The 15,767-nt window shown below is 38.8% G+C and overlaps 1 protein-coding gene across 2 annotated transcripts in view; it reads right to left on the bottom strand.

Annotated features, from left to right (window-relative positions):
• The window catches only part of LOC122083789 (phosphoinositide phosphatase SAC2-like), a 39,935-nt gene extending 24,767 nt beyond the window's left edge, over positions 1 to 15,168 (bottom strand). Inside the window, exons 1-11 of one of the 2 annotated variants that reach the window (XM_042651684.1) lie at positions 15,008 to 15,168; positions 14,517 to 14,867; positions 10,915 to 11,119; positions 10,659 to 10,824; positions 9,762 to 9,984; positions 9,011 to 9,087; positions 8,375 to 8,562; positions 8,195 to 8,292; positions 7,907 to 8,040; positions 7,667 to 7,795; positions 4,634 to 5,033 (exon numbers count right to left, since the gene is read on the bottom strand). In XM_042651684.1, the coding sequence (XP_042507618.1) occupies positions 4,634 to 5,033; positions 7,667 to 7,795; positions 7,907 to 8,040; positions 8,195 to 8,292; positions 8,375 to 8,562; positions 9,011 to 9,087; positions 9,762 to 9,984; positions 10,659 to 10,824; positions 10,915 to 11,119; positions 14,517 to 14,615 (1,719 nt within the window). In that variant the 5' untranslated portion in view covers positions 14,616 to 14,867; positions 15,008 to 15,168. Of the gene's footprint in view, positions 1 to 4,633; positions 5,034 to 7,666; positions 7,796 to 7,906; positions 8,041 to 8,194; positions 8,293 to 8,374; positions 8,563 to 9,010; positions 9,088 to 9,761; positions 9,985 to 10,564; positions 10,825 to 10,914; positions 11,120 to 14,516; positions 14,868 to 15,007 lie in introns of those variants that run through there. The other variant, XM_042651685.1, reaches the window with a different exon arrangement.
• Between the last annotated feature and the right edge of the window lie 599 nt (positions 15,169 to 15,767).

Below are 15,767 nucleotides of genomic sequence, written 5' to 3'. Positions count from 1 at the left end.
ACCCTTCTTTTCATATTTTACATCGCATGTTTCTTGTTTTAGTTAAACATTGTGGTTTGCAACAACTTAGGTGTGATGAATGTGAATTTACTAAACATACACGAACATCTTATCCACCTACTGATGATAAAAGTAATTTTTCCTTTTTCTTTTATTCATTCTGATTTGTGGGGTTCTTGTCGAATAATTGATAGGAATGGATTTCGTTGGTTTATTACTTTTATTGATAATTGTACTCGTCTTACATGGGTGTATCTCCTGCATAATAAGTCTGATGCCTTCTCTTGTTTTCAGTTATTGATAATTGTACTCGTCTTACATGGGTGTATCTCCCGCATAGTAAGTCTAATGCCTTCTCTTGTTTTCAATTTTTCCATACCATGATTCGAACACAGTTTAATGCCACTGTTCAGATCCTTCGTAGTAATAATGGCACAGAATATATACCTTGATTCTCATAGCATTCTCTCCTAACTTCTTGTGTTCGGACACCTGAACAATATGGAATTCCAGAGCGCAAGAACCTCTATATCCTTGATGTCGCTCGGGCTCTCATGTTTGCCACTAGTGTTCCCAAACACCTCTGGGGTGATGCCGTTCTCACTACTGCCCAGCTCATTAACCGGGTTCCTTCTAGTGTGCTTAACTTCAAGCCTCCTATTTCCTTTCTTCCTGATACTACTATTGTTTCAAATCTTCCTCCCCGGGTCATTGGGTGTGCCTGTTTTGCTTATAAATCCTCTCCATCCCGCTCCAAACTTGATCCTTGTGCGCTGAGGTGTGTCTTTCTTGGTTACTCGACCTCTCTTTCTTGGTTACTCGGCCTCTCAAAAGGGGTATAATTGTTATCACCCTCCTACTTTCCACTTTTATGTAACCGCAGACGTCACTTTTTATGGGTCTAAAGCATATTTCACCTCAACTCTTCAGGGGGAGTGCCTTAAGGAAGAGCTTCCATTAGTCATTGATATTAGGGTTTAAGAGCTCGGCAAGATCTCTCTAATATCTCGCTCTTTGAAAGTGGCGAGACTATCTCGATCGAGATCTCGATGAATATCCCAGTCTCAACTTGACTCAAGACAAAATCACATGGGGTATATACATGATTTCGACCTTTAACTCGACCCAACTCGGCATCTCTCGCCCATCTCGCCCTGCTATGAAGAAAAGGTGAATTTCTTATGATTTTTCTTGCCAAATTTCTCATCTACAATGAGATTAACAACTTCAACATTTGGAGATTGGAGATTATCACATCAAGATCCTTTTCTTCTCTAGAACCGTTTTAGGTAAAAACTTCTCAAACCCATTTTTTATATAAACAAGGTCAATGGTTGTTTGTTGTTATTGTGGAATAGCCTAGGATGAAGGGTACAAAGTCAAAGTACCATTTTGGGTTTGATTTTTAAAAAATTAATGATTCCACTGTATTTAGAAAGCCTAAAATAGGGTAATTGGAAAGTTTCAGAGGCCACAAAACCAATCACTAGACGAGCGGGATCTAACAAGATCTCGCCAGATTTCTCTTTTTTGGTTTAGCAAGACTAGGGGTGAGATCAAGATCAAGATCTTAAACCTTGATTGATATGTCTCCTATCCAGGGGGAGCCACCAAATCAGTCTATAAGAGAATGATCACTCACACTCGGAGGTCCAAGGAAAAAGACACCATTAGTGACCAACCATACCCTTTTGTAGCACCTCCATTGGATCCACCAGTATTAGGTAATACTTCTATTCCCTCACTTGATATTGTTTCTGTTGATCCTATTGATCTTGTTGCTCCCTCAGAGTCTCCCATTGATGGAGTAGCCTTAGGGAGAAGGGGAAAAATCGCACAAGAGGGGGAAGGGATCACACACCACACACGAATTCACTAATTCTAAAATTTAAATTCACTCTAAAAATTAAACATCGAGTTATGTAAGTATATAAAGGGAAAATAAAAAACTACTCCTACTTAGACTCTAAACATAAACCTATTTCTCTACCTCCTACGTATCCTACTCAAAAACAAATAAAAGACATAATGTAAAACTAACTACTACCAACCCTTGTTGGACCAAAAACCTGGGCTGGACCAATTATTCTTGGCCCTTGGCTTCCACAACCGGTCCTGCTGGTCCAACCAGGTAAGTGCAACTGTATTTACATCACCCATACTTGATATTGTAACTGTAGCTCCCTTAGCAAATAATCGTCCTATTGTTGTTCATTTTGTTTCTTATGCATCACTATATCCCGCCTATTGAGCCTTTGTTTCTTCATTGTCTTCTGTGTCTATTCTAGAAGGTTGGAAAGAATCCATCGATGATCCAAAGTGGAAAGCTGCTATGGTTGAGGAAATGGTGGCATTAGACAAAAATGGTACCTGGAAACTTGTCCCTCCTCCTCAAGGGAAAAAGTTAGTTGGGTGCAAATGGGTCTTTACAGTCAAGCAAAGGGCAGATGGGACTGTTGAGAGGCACGCTTGGTAGCGAAAGGTTTCACCCAAACCTATGGAATTGAATACCAAGAGACTTTTGCACATGTTGCAAATATGAATTATGTTAGGGCACTGCTGTCCATTACTGGCAATATGGGGTGGAATCTTCAATAGTTGCATATCAAGAATGTGTTTCTCAATGGAGATCTTGAAGAGGAAATCTATATGGATAATCCCCTTGGGTTTGCATCATCATCCACTCTTGGCCGTGTCTGCAAGTTGAAAAGTCATCATATGGCATCAAGCAATCTCCTAAGGCATGGTTTGGCAGGTTCATGAGAGCTATGGAAAAACTTTGGGTACCGAGTCAAGCAAATCATACCCTATTCATCATGGGAAAAGGTAACCAGATTACTGCTCTAATTATTTATGTTGACGATATAGTAATTACCGGGGAACGATGATGAGGATATTTCTAATCTCAGAGCCCTGCCAGCAGTAGAGTTTGAGACTAAAGATCTAGGGCCTCTTTGGTATTTCCTTGGGATCAAAGTTGCAAGGTCCGATAGGGGTATCTTTATTTCCTAGCAGAAATATGTTTTAGATCTCCTCAGTGAGACTGATATGCTTGGTTGCAAGCTTGCAGATGCTCCCATGGAGGTCAACCATCAACTCAACAGTACAGCAGGTGAACCAGTCGATAAATTTTTAGTGTCTAAATTTGATGCAGAACCCGGGTCTCAAACTACCATTGGGCTTGCTATGGGCCCACCCAATCAGTAAACAGCTCAACTCAAGAATTGAGTAGTAGAACTGTACTTATCTCAACATAAAGGGGAAGTGGCATGGTTATAACTAACCAAACAGGGGTAGGGTCACTTGAAAAAAAATGAAGACGAGGATACAAGGAGATTTTTAATTATTAATGAGGGTTTGACCTTGAAGTGGTTGAAAAAGAATGGTGGGAAGTAATAAAGGAGAGGAAGAGGGGTATTTTGGAAACAAGGATAAAAAAAGAAGGAATGGTGGTGGGGGGAATGGGTTGTCTTCAACCTTCCAAACACAAACCAGAGGAGGGGTAAAGCTAACAATGAAGCTGGGCTGCTCAAAACAGTCCAGATTGACCTGAAAGTATAAGAATGGAATCGCCCTACCCTAGTGATCATTCCTTGACCAAAAAACCAGAGCAAGTACTTTGGATCTGTTGATAAGGATATATTAATATCAGAATACTGTCAAGATTCAAGAGATATTAGAAACAGAAACACAAATATCAAATCTGGGAAGAACAAGAGCTAAGATGATAGGATATGATCACATGAAGAAGGCTGAAACTTGATGGTAAAACAGGGTATCCGCCTTGTCTAAACAGGAGAAGAAACAACAAGCCTTCGCATTAGCAGCCAGGCAGACCTCACACCACATAGACTCAACTTTTAATTCATTATTAAATCTGAATTCTAATAGCACAGTACATGTATAAAAGTAAAAGAAATCCAACATGAAAAGAAACCTATTCTAATTTGGAAACTGAAAATAATTAGGAAACTAAGTCCTAGTAACTATCTTACTTAACCTACCCAAATAAAAGATTACATGCTAATCCCAAAATATAAATAAATAAGATCCTAAAATATCCTATTAGACCACAGACAAAAATTGAACCCGGTTCAGCCCCGACGGAATTCCCAAATGGGTTCGGCTGGTCCAAGGAACTGCTCCTGCATCAAAATTAAACATAGGATGGGGATGGGGGGAGAGATTTAACATTAATACCAAACCTAAATGAGTGCCCAGTTTTTTATCCCCACCCCCCGTTTTCTGCCGGGATTGTTCTAAAAATTCAGTTAAACTCATTTGAAAGAGCTTTTAATCCTGCACAAGAAGGTGGAAATAGGAGACCTTCAACTACCTGCATATGCAAATGCATAGGACAACTATACAGTGGATATGGACCTTCACAGCACAGTGGTTCCAACCTAGGAGAATCTTCTCCTGCCCTTTCCATGACCAAATAGAAAGCAAAAGAAAATACAGCCAGGAACATTATTCTGATCGACTATGGCCTGGCAGGTCAGAGAGACTCGGGTAGTGCATCCTGACTTGCAACTTGCAAATTAGAATTTTCACCATCCATTAGACATGAAAAACAAAACTAAGTTGGGATCTTCAATGAAATATAACCATTCCCACAATCAGAGAATATTACCTTGTTGTGAGCAGCAGATCCACCATATTGGAGTGCAAGGGTGTCACCCATTGTCTCATAAAACCTCATTAAATCATCTGCTAAAGGGGCATCCAAGTCTATTTTTGGAACATCAATAAACCCCAATGCATGTAGCTGATGCCCAAGAGCAGCCAAACCGTAAGCATACTGCGCAACATTTGTGCGATCCAAGCAATCTATGCAATTGGTCCTGAGGACGCCCTTTTGGAACATGGGTGGTTTGACTGACTGACTGCCTCCATCATGACTATCTTCGCTTTGTCCAACTTTACCTACAACAAGATTATCTTCGCTCTGTCCTGCCTCCAGGTTATTCGTAACTTCCTTGTTAAAGTTGCAATGGTTATGATGAGACCAATCACCTGCTGCATCATCTTTCCTGTCAACCAAACCAAAACCTATAAATGTGAAAGAGATGCAATGGGGCCAGTTCTCGTTAGACTCAAGAACTACACTTCCCAATATCCAAAAATCTACAGTAGTCATCAACAAAGACCCAGTACATGGTGGATGAGAAATTTAACCCAGCCTGTCTTGCACCATTTTTTTTTTGGCAAAAGTTTTCCTTCACCAGTGGGGGAGGACGAATCTCCTTGTCATTGGTGATGTGACCATCTATGGGACTAGTCCCATCACAAACTCCCACCCCCTACTGTCTGGGTTTGAAACTACCCCTCCCCCTTGAGCATCCGACGGTACAGATGCCCATGATGAAGGAATTCTTGTTTCACCATGGGTGATGGGGAACTTAAGTCCTTTTTTGGGTAACAGAAAAATAAATATTTATGGGAGCTTTTAAATATGCCTAGTAGCATTTACCTTTCAAAACCTTCCACATGGTACTACATGTGTGAATCCACATCACAGAATGTAGCACCCATCTCATATCTCACAATTTAAACCAGAGAAGAGAATGGGAAGGGGCTCAAAGTTAGACCCAATTACGAAAATGAATATAATAACACAAAATGAAAATATTTGTAATTTGAGCCGTTCCCTCATCTTATTTAGCTGAACTTTTTAGTGAGAAAGTCAGATTGGTGTAGGGTATTCTTATCACATGGACCCACCCATGTATTACCACAGTGGCAGGTTCTGAAGCATTAAAAATCACCACTACAGTTACATTCAGATTTTCCAAAATTTATTTAGGAATGCGGAGAGAATGTACAAGACAACCAAATCTTACATATGGGTGGCATCAAATGCAATGTTCTGAAAAAAGGCATGTCTCAATGGACACATGAATGATTTGACCCAAATAAAAGGGCATATTAATGAAGCTGGCTCAAAGGTTAGCAGATGAACCAGATGGATTGGTCTTAGTCAATAACAGACAACTCTTTGCGCAATTCTGCATCAAAATCTTGGAAATCAGGGGGCCAAAATAAGTTGTCCAAAGAGCTGCCCACAAAGTTTGGCTAAATAACATGGTATTCCCCATATTTCTAAGTGTTTGGTTAATAAATACACTCAGGCCACATTTGAAGAGGATTCTAGTTCAGGATACAAGCACAGAATCAGAAATGAGTGGAGTGCTAGGTTTCGGTGGATTCTACCACCCTGCCTCTGGAATCTAATATGAGAATTATCTCAATTCTTGCATTGGATGATAAGGCAATTCTCATATTCTCACCATTTCTTGAGGCGATTAGTAAATCCTAGAATCTGAGACTTTTGTGTGGGATCTTGCGGATAAGCAAGAATATGGAATCTAGAATCTCTTCAGAATCCCATCTAATATTCTAATCATGGCCTTTACATCCATGTTGGGATTTGATTGTGCAATTCCCAACCCAGATTGCCCCATCCACCCTGGCCTCAAAACAAATATCCAATTGCGTACAAATGGATGCAATATGGACACAACGTTAAGGATCTAGAAATGCACATACCAATAGGATGAGTACAACATGGTCTCCATTTTACAAGTTACAATTTCACCACATACGCCCAAGGTGGCCATATCAATTACACCAGCCAACTAAGCAGAACCTTCTCCAAACTTAGGTTCAAAAATCTTATCTAGCGTATTCAGTGCTTTGTTTATTGCATCTCTCTCTGCTCACCCCGTCCCTAACTAGCCTCTTTCCTTTTCAGGCCAAATGTGATATGCCCTAATTGTAGAAACGCAACCCTAAAATGATGCAAAAGATAATGGAAAAACAAAACAAACAATGCACACGGATTTTTACGAGGTTCGGCAAGGTTGCCTACGTCCCTGGTGAGATGAGATCCTGCTTCACTATCAATGGAGAATAGGGTTACAACGCTCGTCCTCACACCTCTCAGTATTGCTTGCATTACAGAGAAAAAAACCCTTGTTACAAATATATAGCGAAAAAACTCTAATCCGGAAAATACAAAATCGCCCTCAAATAAAAAATTCGAGCGGGGGGCTGCGCCCCCTACACCCCCTGCTATGCAAGGGGGCCTCCTGCCCCCCTTGCAACCCCCACGGCCCACTAACCGACTAACTGGACCGCCGTCCTGCCTGTCTAGGTGCTACACCAGTACTCCCTGGATTAAACTGCGACGGAATACAAGACATCATACACCAACACTAATCATTTTGTCGCACTTTTGTCAGAAAACCAAAGTTAAAAATTAGACTTTTCTTTTTTTGTAATTTTAGGATTTCTTTTTACCATAATTTGCTGACAGATGAGGCACATGCCCCTAGCTTGAGGCATGACAAATGTGTGCCCCTCTCCTCCCCCACCCCTCTACTTTTACCACACTTCACAGTCAGTAGATAAGAGAGTGAGTAAAGAGTGCAAGCAAATGTGATGTAGAACATTCATCAATGTGTTCTACTACCGTTACATGTCAAAAATGTCTCTTACAAAAAGGGAATGTTATATAGACTTGTAAGAGGAAAAATTACGGAATGCACCAATAAAAGAAGTTTAACAGATTCAGGAAAAGAAAACCCACACCTAAAGGTCCAACATTTGATAAATGTAAAGTTCACCAAAACAGCGAGCTAATGAAATTTTAGGCAACACTTACTCGAACTGAAGCCGCTTCAAAGATCCCTCAGGTCTCAAAAATGGTGTCACTTGACAGTAAAAGAAACCTGTGAAGTTCAACGCATATGCAGCCACTTTGCCAAGTAGAGCCAAAACATTTGTAGTTTTGCTGAAAAATAACCATATTCTTTTCAACTTAGAATCATTCCACTATAGAAGAGAATTGGCATCAGAACTAAGAAAGAGATAAACCCAAATATTAAGCAGAGAAGCCACATACTTCCTAGAATGTTTGTGTAGATCCCAATGAAGAAACTTTAAGCGGTCCTCTTCTGATAGGTCTTTATTAAGATATTCAATTGCATTTGCAAACTCTGCACGAAGTATGGATTCCCGGGGCTTTTTCTCTCGTGTCTGTTAAAAGCCAACAATGAAATTAACAATCAAATAAAAGAAATATTGGAAAATCCCATTACAAGGATATCATGAATTAAAGAAGAGTTTTAGCATCCCAAATTCCCAAGTAGTTTCAACACAGATAGAATTAAGACTTAAGATCATACATTACCTTAATTAAATTCAAAATGATTATTGGGTTTCCATATCTCTTGGCAAGATTCTCAAAATGAAGTCGAGTAGCTTCATAATTTTGATCCTTCTTTGACACTGGAATCAGGTAGAAAAACGTGAGTAACAACAATTATAAGTGATTATTACTTAGGATGCTATTGAAGGAAGAACTGCATACATATAATATCAGGTTTTAAATTCAAACGTGAAGTTTCTTGGGACCAGAATAGGGGAATTGAGCCCCGGTTCTGCACAACAGAACTTATTTGTATTGGACATCCCTCAGGGACATCTTCAAACACAATCTGTTCTGTCTCAACATCATTAGCCACTCTACCCTTCTCATTTACACCTCGTTTGAGATACCTGCACAAAACAAATGGAGAAAAGATAAGTAGCTTGAACTTCAATATCAACACACATAATAGAAAAACAAGGGAATTCTTGAGAAGGATAATTTTTGTGTTCCAAACTGTACTACACAAGCAGAGGTGTCATGATTCACCATCTCCGGAACCCACTTCATCCTAATCCAAGAATCATAACCAACCATATTCATGTGCATGGGTCACACTATTCTGGAGTCTATTTGCTTAAGCAACTGCTACGGTCTAATTTGGACTAACATGTAGTACATCCTAGCCCCTTGTAACTCCACAATGTGTAGAAGATAAATCACCATCGTTCTAAAGACAACGAGTTTAGTACTCCCAAGTATCACCCTTTCCTTGAAACCGTGTGTCCCAAAGAACAACCTACGCTTGTGATAAATAACAGGATCTCAAAGTACTTTACAAATCCTACTTAGTCCAACCTGGTGCCAGCAAAATGACGCGAGCGCCTAGCAATGAGAGTCAACTTGAATTCCCTCCCAGAAATTGAAAGTTTAGCCTACAGCAGAATATGTAAATCTATCAGCAACACATACAACTTCTAATTTCTCCAGAAGAAAATGAAATATGCTTTATTTCTACAACAAGAGTAGAAACAATTTGATCCAATGAACCTGCAAATTTATACCCAACTATTTATAAAACATCTGCCAGGTGTATTGATTTGATGAGATAAGCATCATGCTACTAGTAATTTCAGTTGTAACATGAAATTGCAATATCAACAAACTAGATTGCAATTAGGCTCCATTTGGATCATAAGATGATAAGAGCCCAAACTGAATTGGCTAGGTTTTACATTGAATCTAGTAATGCTAAACCATGCAGCTAGCAGAGTAGATACCCACAAAGGCAGATACCTTCAACAGTTTAATGGAAATCAAACTCCATAATTTTTAAGTGAAGGTACACAGTTCCTGGTTTTCCCAAATATCTCCACCTGATGAAATGCAAATCAAGACATTCCGGTCTTCTTGAATTATTGTGATCCAAACCGAGCCTTAAATTTTTCTACAATAATATCAAGGACTAGTTGGAAAAGCAGTCTCGGCAATGAGCAGTGAAGTTGAACAAAGTCATATATACAAAACTCTGTCTCTAGCTTATCTTTGTATTTATTAAGTCATGTATTTAGTGATAATAAACCAAAGTCATTTTCCCAAAAGCCCTTACCTGTTTAAAAAATCCATAGACCAAAGCAACTGTCCAGACACTATTCTTGAGGTGATTCCGTATTCCCCGAGTCAAATACTCATTCCAGACAAACATTGTTTCATAAAGGACTTGTCCTGTCTGATTATCACATAAGTTCTTTTGAAGACTACACATAACGTGGTATGAGTAGCTGAAAAAGAAGTCCTTCGTAAGATCCACTGTGCATAGGAGCTTCTTGTATCTAAGTCATCATTAACAACAAAAAAGAAAAAGAAAAATCCATGAATATGCTTTACCCAAAATTTCCCAAAACTATGAGAAAGTAACCACTTATAAAACAGTTGTTTTAAATTATTAACCATAACTAAAAGATAAAATTAACAAACCAGGATAATACCTTGTTTCATTCAAAATGCAATATTAACCTCACAACAGCATGGAGTTTGCATTGGTAAATTTGCAGAAACTGAACTGCCATATAGCATCTAAGAAACAGTAAAACTAAAAGGATGCAAAGAGCCAAAGATGTGGACGCAAATTAATATTTATCTTTATTTTACAATTCCACCACTTTTTTCATCTTTAACTAGCATGACTAATTCGGAGGAAAAAGCTGGATTGTCTTCACGACATCATCAATTTAACATTGAAGGGTGTATTCCACATATACCAGAGATTGAATATGAAAGTCCACCATATTTGAAGCTTAAATACTATTATGGGAAATAAAAAGATAAAAATTTTAGATTATTTGTTCCAAAAACAGTTAATTAGAAGCAATGAATAACAAGATAACATTAAAAAAATCCCCATCTACATACATAGGAACAATGAACGATTCTGACTAGTAGTTTCTAGTGTCTCCTTTAGAAGCACCATGGGCATTATACATTTACACCTAGATTGGACAAAGACCTGTTCTCATCTTTAGAATTAGCCATTTTTGACCGCACAGTAGGGCTTGGCAGTGGAATCATCTCGCTCTTTGTGACTGCATATACCATATGGCCACCTATTTTACCAATCTGCCTTCTTTTTGTAATAAGCAGCATGTAGTATGGTCCCAAAAATTTAATGAACCCTGAGAAAAGAAAATCAAAATTAGTGCTGCAATGAAGATATCAAGAGTCTTAAAACATAACATAAGATTTTGCAAATGAATCATACATACCAACAATTCCATAACAAGTAGTGACAAACTTAAGTCCACCGGTGGACCTGTTCCCTTCATTTATCCGCTTCAACAAGTCATAACATTCGCCTTCCGAGTATGTGGTAGAATCCTCAAGAATATTCAGCTCAGAAGGCTCTAACCTGTCTATCTTTAATACCCTCCAAAATGTTCTACTCTTGTCTCTACCTATCATGTAAAAGTTCTGTGCAAGAAAAAAGTTCAAAACAGAATGTATAAATTTTATGTGAAAACCACAAGGCAACATAAAATCATGGAAACAGAGTAAAGAGAAAATGATACAACACATTAATGTACTTAAGGGTGTAAAACCAAACTTCAATATAAACACTTAATAATTGCAGTCAACAAGTGAAAATAAATCCAGATTAAAATAAGTAAAATAACAATGTCAACGAATCTTCAATTGGTAATCAGTCAAATGACCAAGTTAATGTAAAAAGCCTTAATTCATTAAAGAAATTTTCACAAGGGAAAAACAAACAAAAAACAATGAACACATTCCATCTTGTTACTCTCTCTCCCAGAGAGGAGCTCTGAGGTACAACCACGGCACAACTCAAGGCCATTGATGAAAAAGATGGATCCTTTAGCTATCCTCTGCTTGGAATCTTCTTCGCCCCCATTGCCAACTGGCTCTGTGGTGTAAGATTGTCTGGTTCAAAGGCCACATCCCCAGGCATAGCTTCACTGTCTGGAGAGCTCTTTCCAATTGCCTCCCCACCCAATCCTTCCTCCTCTCCCGTCATATCAATGTTTCCCCCCTCCCATTGTCTCTTCTGGAATGGGACTAAAGACTCTGAGCATCCTTCCTCTATTTGGAAAAAAGTTCTCTCGCATAGCTGGCCTGGTAGGAGAAGAATCTTGCCCCTCCCTAGAGAGTGGATCTAGGTTAATATGACCTTTGGTGGACCTTCTATCTATTACAGTGTTGGCAAGCTCGCTTTCTGCGCCACAGTGACCCACATCTGGATGGGAATGGAATCTTCGTAGATGAACTTCCAACTCTCACTCTTTCGACATTATTTGGAAAGCCATCTATTTGATGTTAGTTCCAAGATTCGCTCACTCCCTCGTAGGCTATGTCGTGACTCCCCTAGGAACAGACTTCTTAAGGCATCTTGGTGGATCCCCCCTTCTTCTCCCTCCCCACCCCCCGAGCCCTTGTAATGGGTCTCTATCCCCCTTCTTTTTGTTTCCTGGCTTTTTCTTTTGTTTTTGTTCTCTTTCCCCTCGGGGCTGTATATTCCCTCTCTTTTCCTCTTTGGTAATGAATTTATTATTCGCCCCCCCCAAAAAAAAAAAAGATGGACCTTTATGAAGTAGGTTCTAGTAGCAAAGTGGGAAGAGCATGAGGAAAGTTAGGTACAAACTCCCCTCAAAAGACCCAACCACAGGTCCAAAAATTCTATCCAAACCTGGAACTAACCATTGTATGTACCCATAATGCACCACAAGTTTCAAGAAATGAGCCAACATATCAGCATGATTAGCATATCAAAAAATCTCAGACAAATCCAGGATGTGGTGTTTAACACAACAACAATCGAGATAGATTTTCATCAAGCAAAAACACAATAAAATTCATATTGCAAGACTTAATTAGCAAATCTCAACTAAAAACATGACATACATGGAAACCCCACCCCACAAAATAATAATAGCAACAACAATATGGTTGGAAACCAAGGATTTGACTCGGGGGAGTCACCCAAGTCGAGTTAGAAAAACATGAAACCTGATCAAGAGTCATGAAGACTCGCCCAGGGTTAAGAATTGACCAAACTAGGTCCAAGTCAGTCCGAGTTTTCATTGACTCGGTGTTTTTCCTGAGTCATGTGAAACTCACTGAGTCTCTTCTTTTTTTGGGAAGGGATATACTATTCATAGACTATAATTTTAATCTACGACTAAACATAACCCTAGAATTTTTATTCATTGTCTTCAATATTAGCTCTTTTTTCTACTCACCTGTGAAGCAACCACAGCCTTAGCCCCTTCTCACTCGAAGAAGGAGAAAGAAGATATTAAAAAAATAAGAAAAAACATAACTCCCCCTGACCAGTTTGACTTGTCCGAGTCACTAGGTTCTGAAAAGAACTAGTCGAATCGAAAAAACTGGTTTTTCAACTATGAAAACAACAACAATAATACTGATAAAGATAATAATAATAATAATAATAATAATAATAATAATAATAATAATAATAATAATAATGAAAAGGAATGTTCCCCATCCTTATGGCTCTGTGCCAGCGCACGAGCCAATGAGAGGACACGCAGGAGCCATAGGAACGGGGAGCATTCTTTCTCCCATAATAATAATAGGATTCATTTTCCTTGATGGATAAATATATGCCAACCGCCATTTATGTTGGTGCTCAAATTCTGTGGACATGTTGTCTACAAAGTATGTCTAGCAAAGTATAAGCATGATCTTGTTTTACCAAGTGGAGATATGAAGCTTCCATTAATTGAACATCAACTTTGGGCTTGGGGCAACTTTGGTTTAATCGTCGAAAATAGAACAGCAAAAATCCTAGCATGGAGGCCATATAGTGGAGATGGGACACTCGACTTGAAACCTGGCTAATCCAAAGGGAGCTTCCAATCCAGTGATCACTTTGACCAGAGGAGCACTCCAAGTGGCTCAAAATAGGCAGACCATCGAGGAAACACTGCTTAGAAGGGCTATCAAAAGTATCTTTCTTCTACGAATAACGATGAACATTCTACTTAATGAGGAATGCTTTAAGATCCTACAAATTTGTGCACGCCATAAATCAACGATGCATGAGTCAGGAAATTCCAACATCAACTTAGTTAAACAACAATTATTGAGTCGTCTATATAATAAACTCGATAAGCAGACATTCAGATTAGAACATGACTTTAAAAGCTCAATATATCATCTTTATGTTCAACCTATCAATGTTTTTTCCTCATTATCGTTTTTTGCACTGTATAATATCTGCAAGACAGCAACTCCGAAAATTGTGGAACCACAATTGGGGTGGGGGTGGGGGTGGGGGTGGGATGAAGATATTGAACCTACTTTTGAGCTACTCCAACTCATCAATTATGACACTTTTGCCTTTAGTATCTTCTGTTTCAATTTCAGTATAGAATCTGGAGCATAATTCTATCATTCACAAAAGAAAACAACAAAGCAAGAAACCACGATTATATTTGATTTTTCTGTAGTTATGGAGAGAATAAACAAAGGAAACACCAGAAATCATCACAACTGGCATTCTGAGAAATTAATAGATCTGACCAGATGGACCAGCGAAAGTTGATTAGTAAGAATATCATATGACTTGCAAAACTAATTTATAGCCGCTGAAAAAGTACACAACACAACTATTACTTGTTATACGCGACTTGGCCAAGCAAATCAACACTTACAAACATAGGAGCAGAGCTTTGAGCACGTAAAACTGTCAACACAATCATTGCCAAATAAAAAGATTTTATGAGATAATTATTCAACGTCTTCAACAATTATGCCGCCGATTGGAAAGACGAACCAAATGAAAAGCAACAAATAAAAACAAGACAAGTCGTAAAAGTTGATTTACCGATCGAGTCTCGTAGAGTTTGAATTTCTGCAGATAACAACCCCTCGGGTCCGGCTCCTCTTCGATCCCAGCCCGTCGTGGCTCGTTGTCTGACGCCATGATTCGGATCCCGAGCCTCCGGCTCGGGAGTGATCAAACGGACATGCGCTAGATGAGATCACCAGAGTTCCAAACTCCAAAACCCTAAAATGGAGCGCGGTTGCTTCAAATATAACATTTTACTCCAAATCCTTCAACGCCACTATAAGCCCTTCACTTCCATTCACAAGCCAATACGCAACCGATCTTAGGAGATACCGAATTCCGAGAGAGAGAGAGATACGGAACCTCTCAATCTGTAGAGGCACAGACCTCAGAAGTCACAAATAAAACGTTGAAGTAAGAAAAAAACAGTAATAATAAATCAAAATTTGAAATGAAATACTTCTTAAATGATATAAATCAATCCAGAAGGAAACAATCCCGAACAAGAAAGAAAGCTCGACTTGTACCAAGAAAATAAATGTGATGAGGAGTGACGACTTGAAAAAATAACTAAGGGAAATTCAAACCACTTCTTTATGCTGAGCAAGAAAACCAGTCTAGAGAGGAAGCTCAGATCCTGAGAATGAAGGAAAACCACATCTTCCGTGGACGCTCGATCCACAAAAAAAAATTAATAATAATAATAATATGATAAAAGAGGAAAATTTGTGTTTTTTTTTTGGGGGGGGTGATGAGGTGGTGGTAAAAAATTTTAATTGATTTATACCTATTACGTGCAATATATCAGAAAAATGGGATAATAGCATAGCCAAATACTAATAAAGAATGATAAAAATATGGGTTAATTAAATATCAAATTTAAAAGACTGTAACAGACTAACAGTAATAGTAGGGAGTCTTACCAAAAAAAAAGTAATAGTAAGGAGTAATAACGAAATGCAATGGCTTTTTTTTTTTTTTTTTGGGTGTGGGGGTGACGGGAAAAAAATCGTCTGCAATTCCGTGCAATACCACCTTCAGGGGGTGACATGTGTATTGATTCCAATGCAATCGTCCAGATCTGATTTAAATGCCTCTTCACTGATTTAATGTTTTATTAGTTGTAGCAGATCTGGACCATTGTATTGGTATCAATACACATGTCACCGTCTAAAGGTGGTATTACACGGAATTGTATGAGATCGGAATTACAGACGATTTCAACCCGGGGGTGATGGGGTTGTGAGATTTGGGGTGGGGAAGTGTTTTAAGGAAACATATTGAAAA

This window comes from Macadamia integrifolia, chromosome 7, assembly GCF_013358625.1.
Source record: "Macadamia integrifolia cultivar HAES 741 chromosome 7, SCU_Mint_v3, whole genome shotgun sequence".
NCBI classification, from domain to species: Eukaryota; Viridiplantae; Streptophyta; class Magnoliopsida; order Proteales; family Proteaceae; genus Macadamia; species Macadamia integrifolia.
The sequence above is the reverse complement of the archived record's forward strand: the minus strand, read 5'-3'. Positions and strand labels throughout refer to the sequence as shown.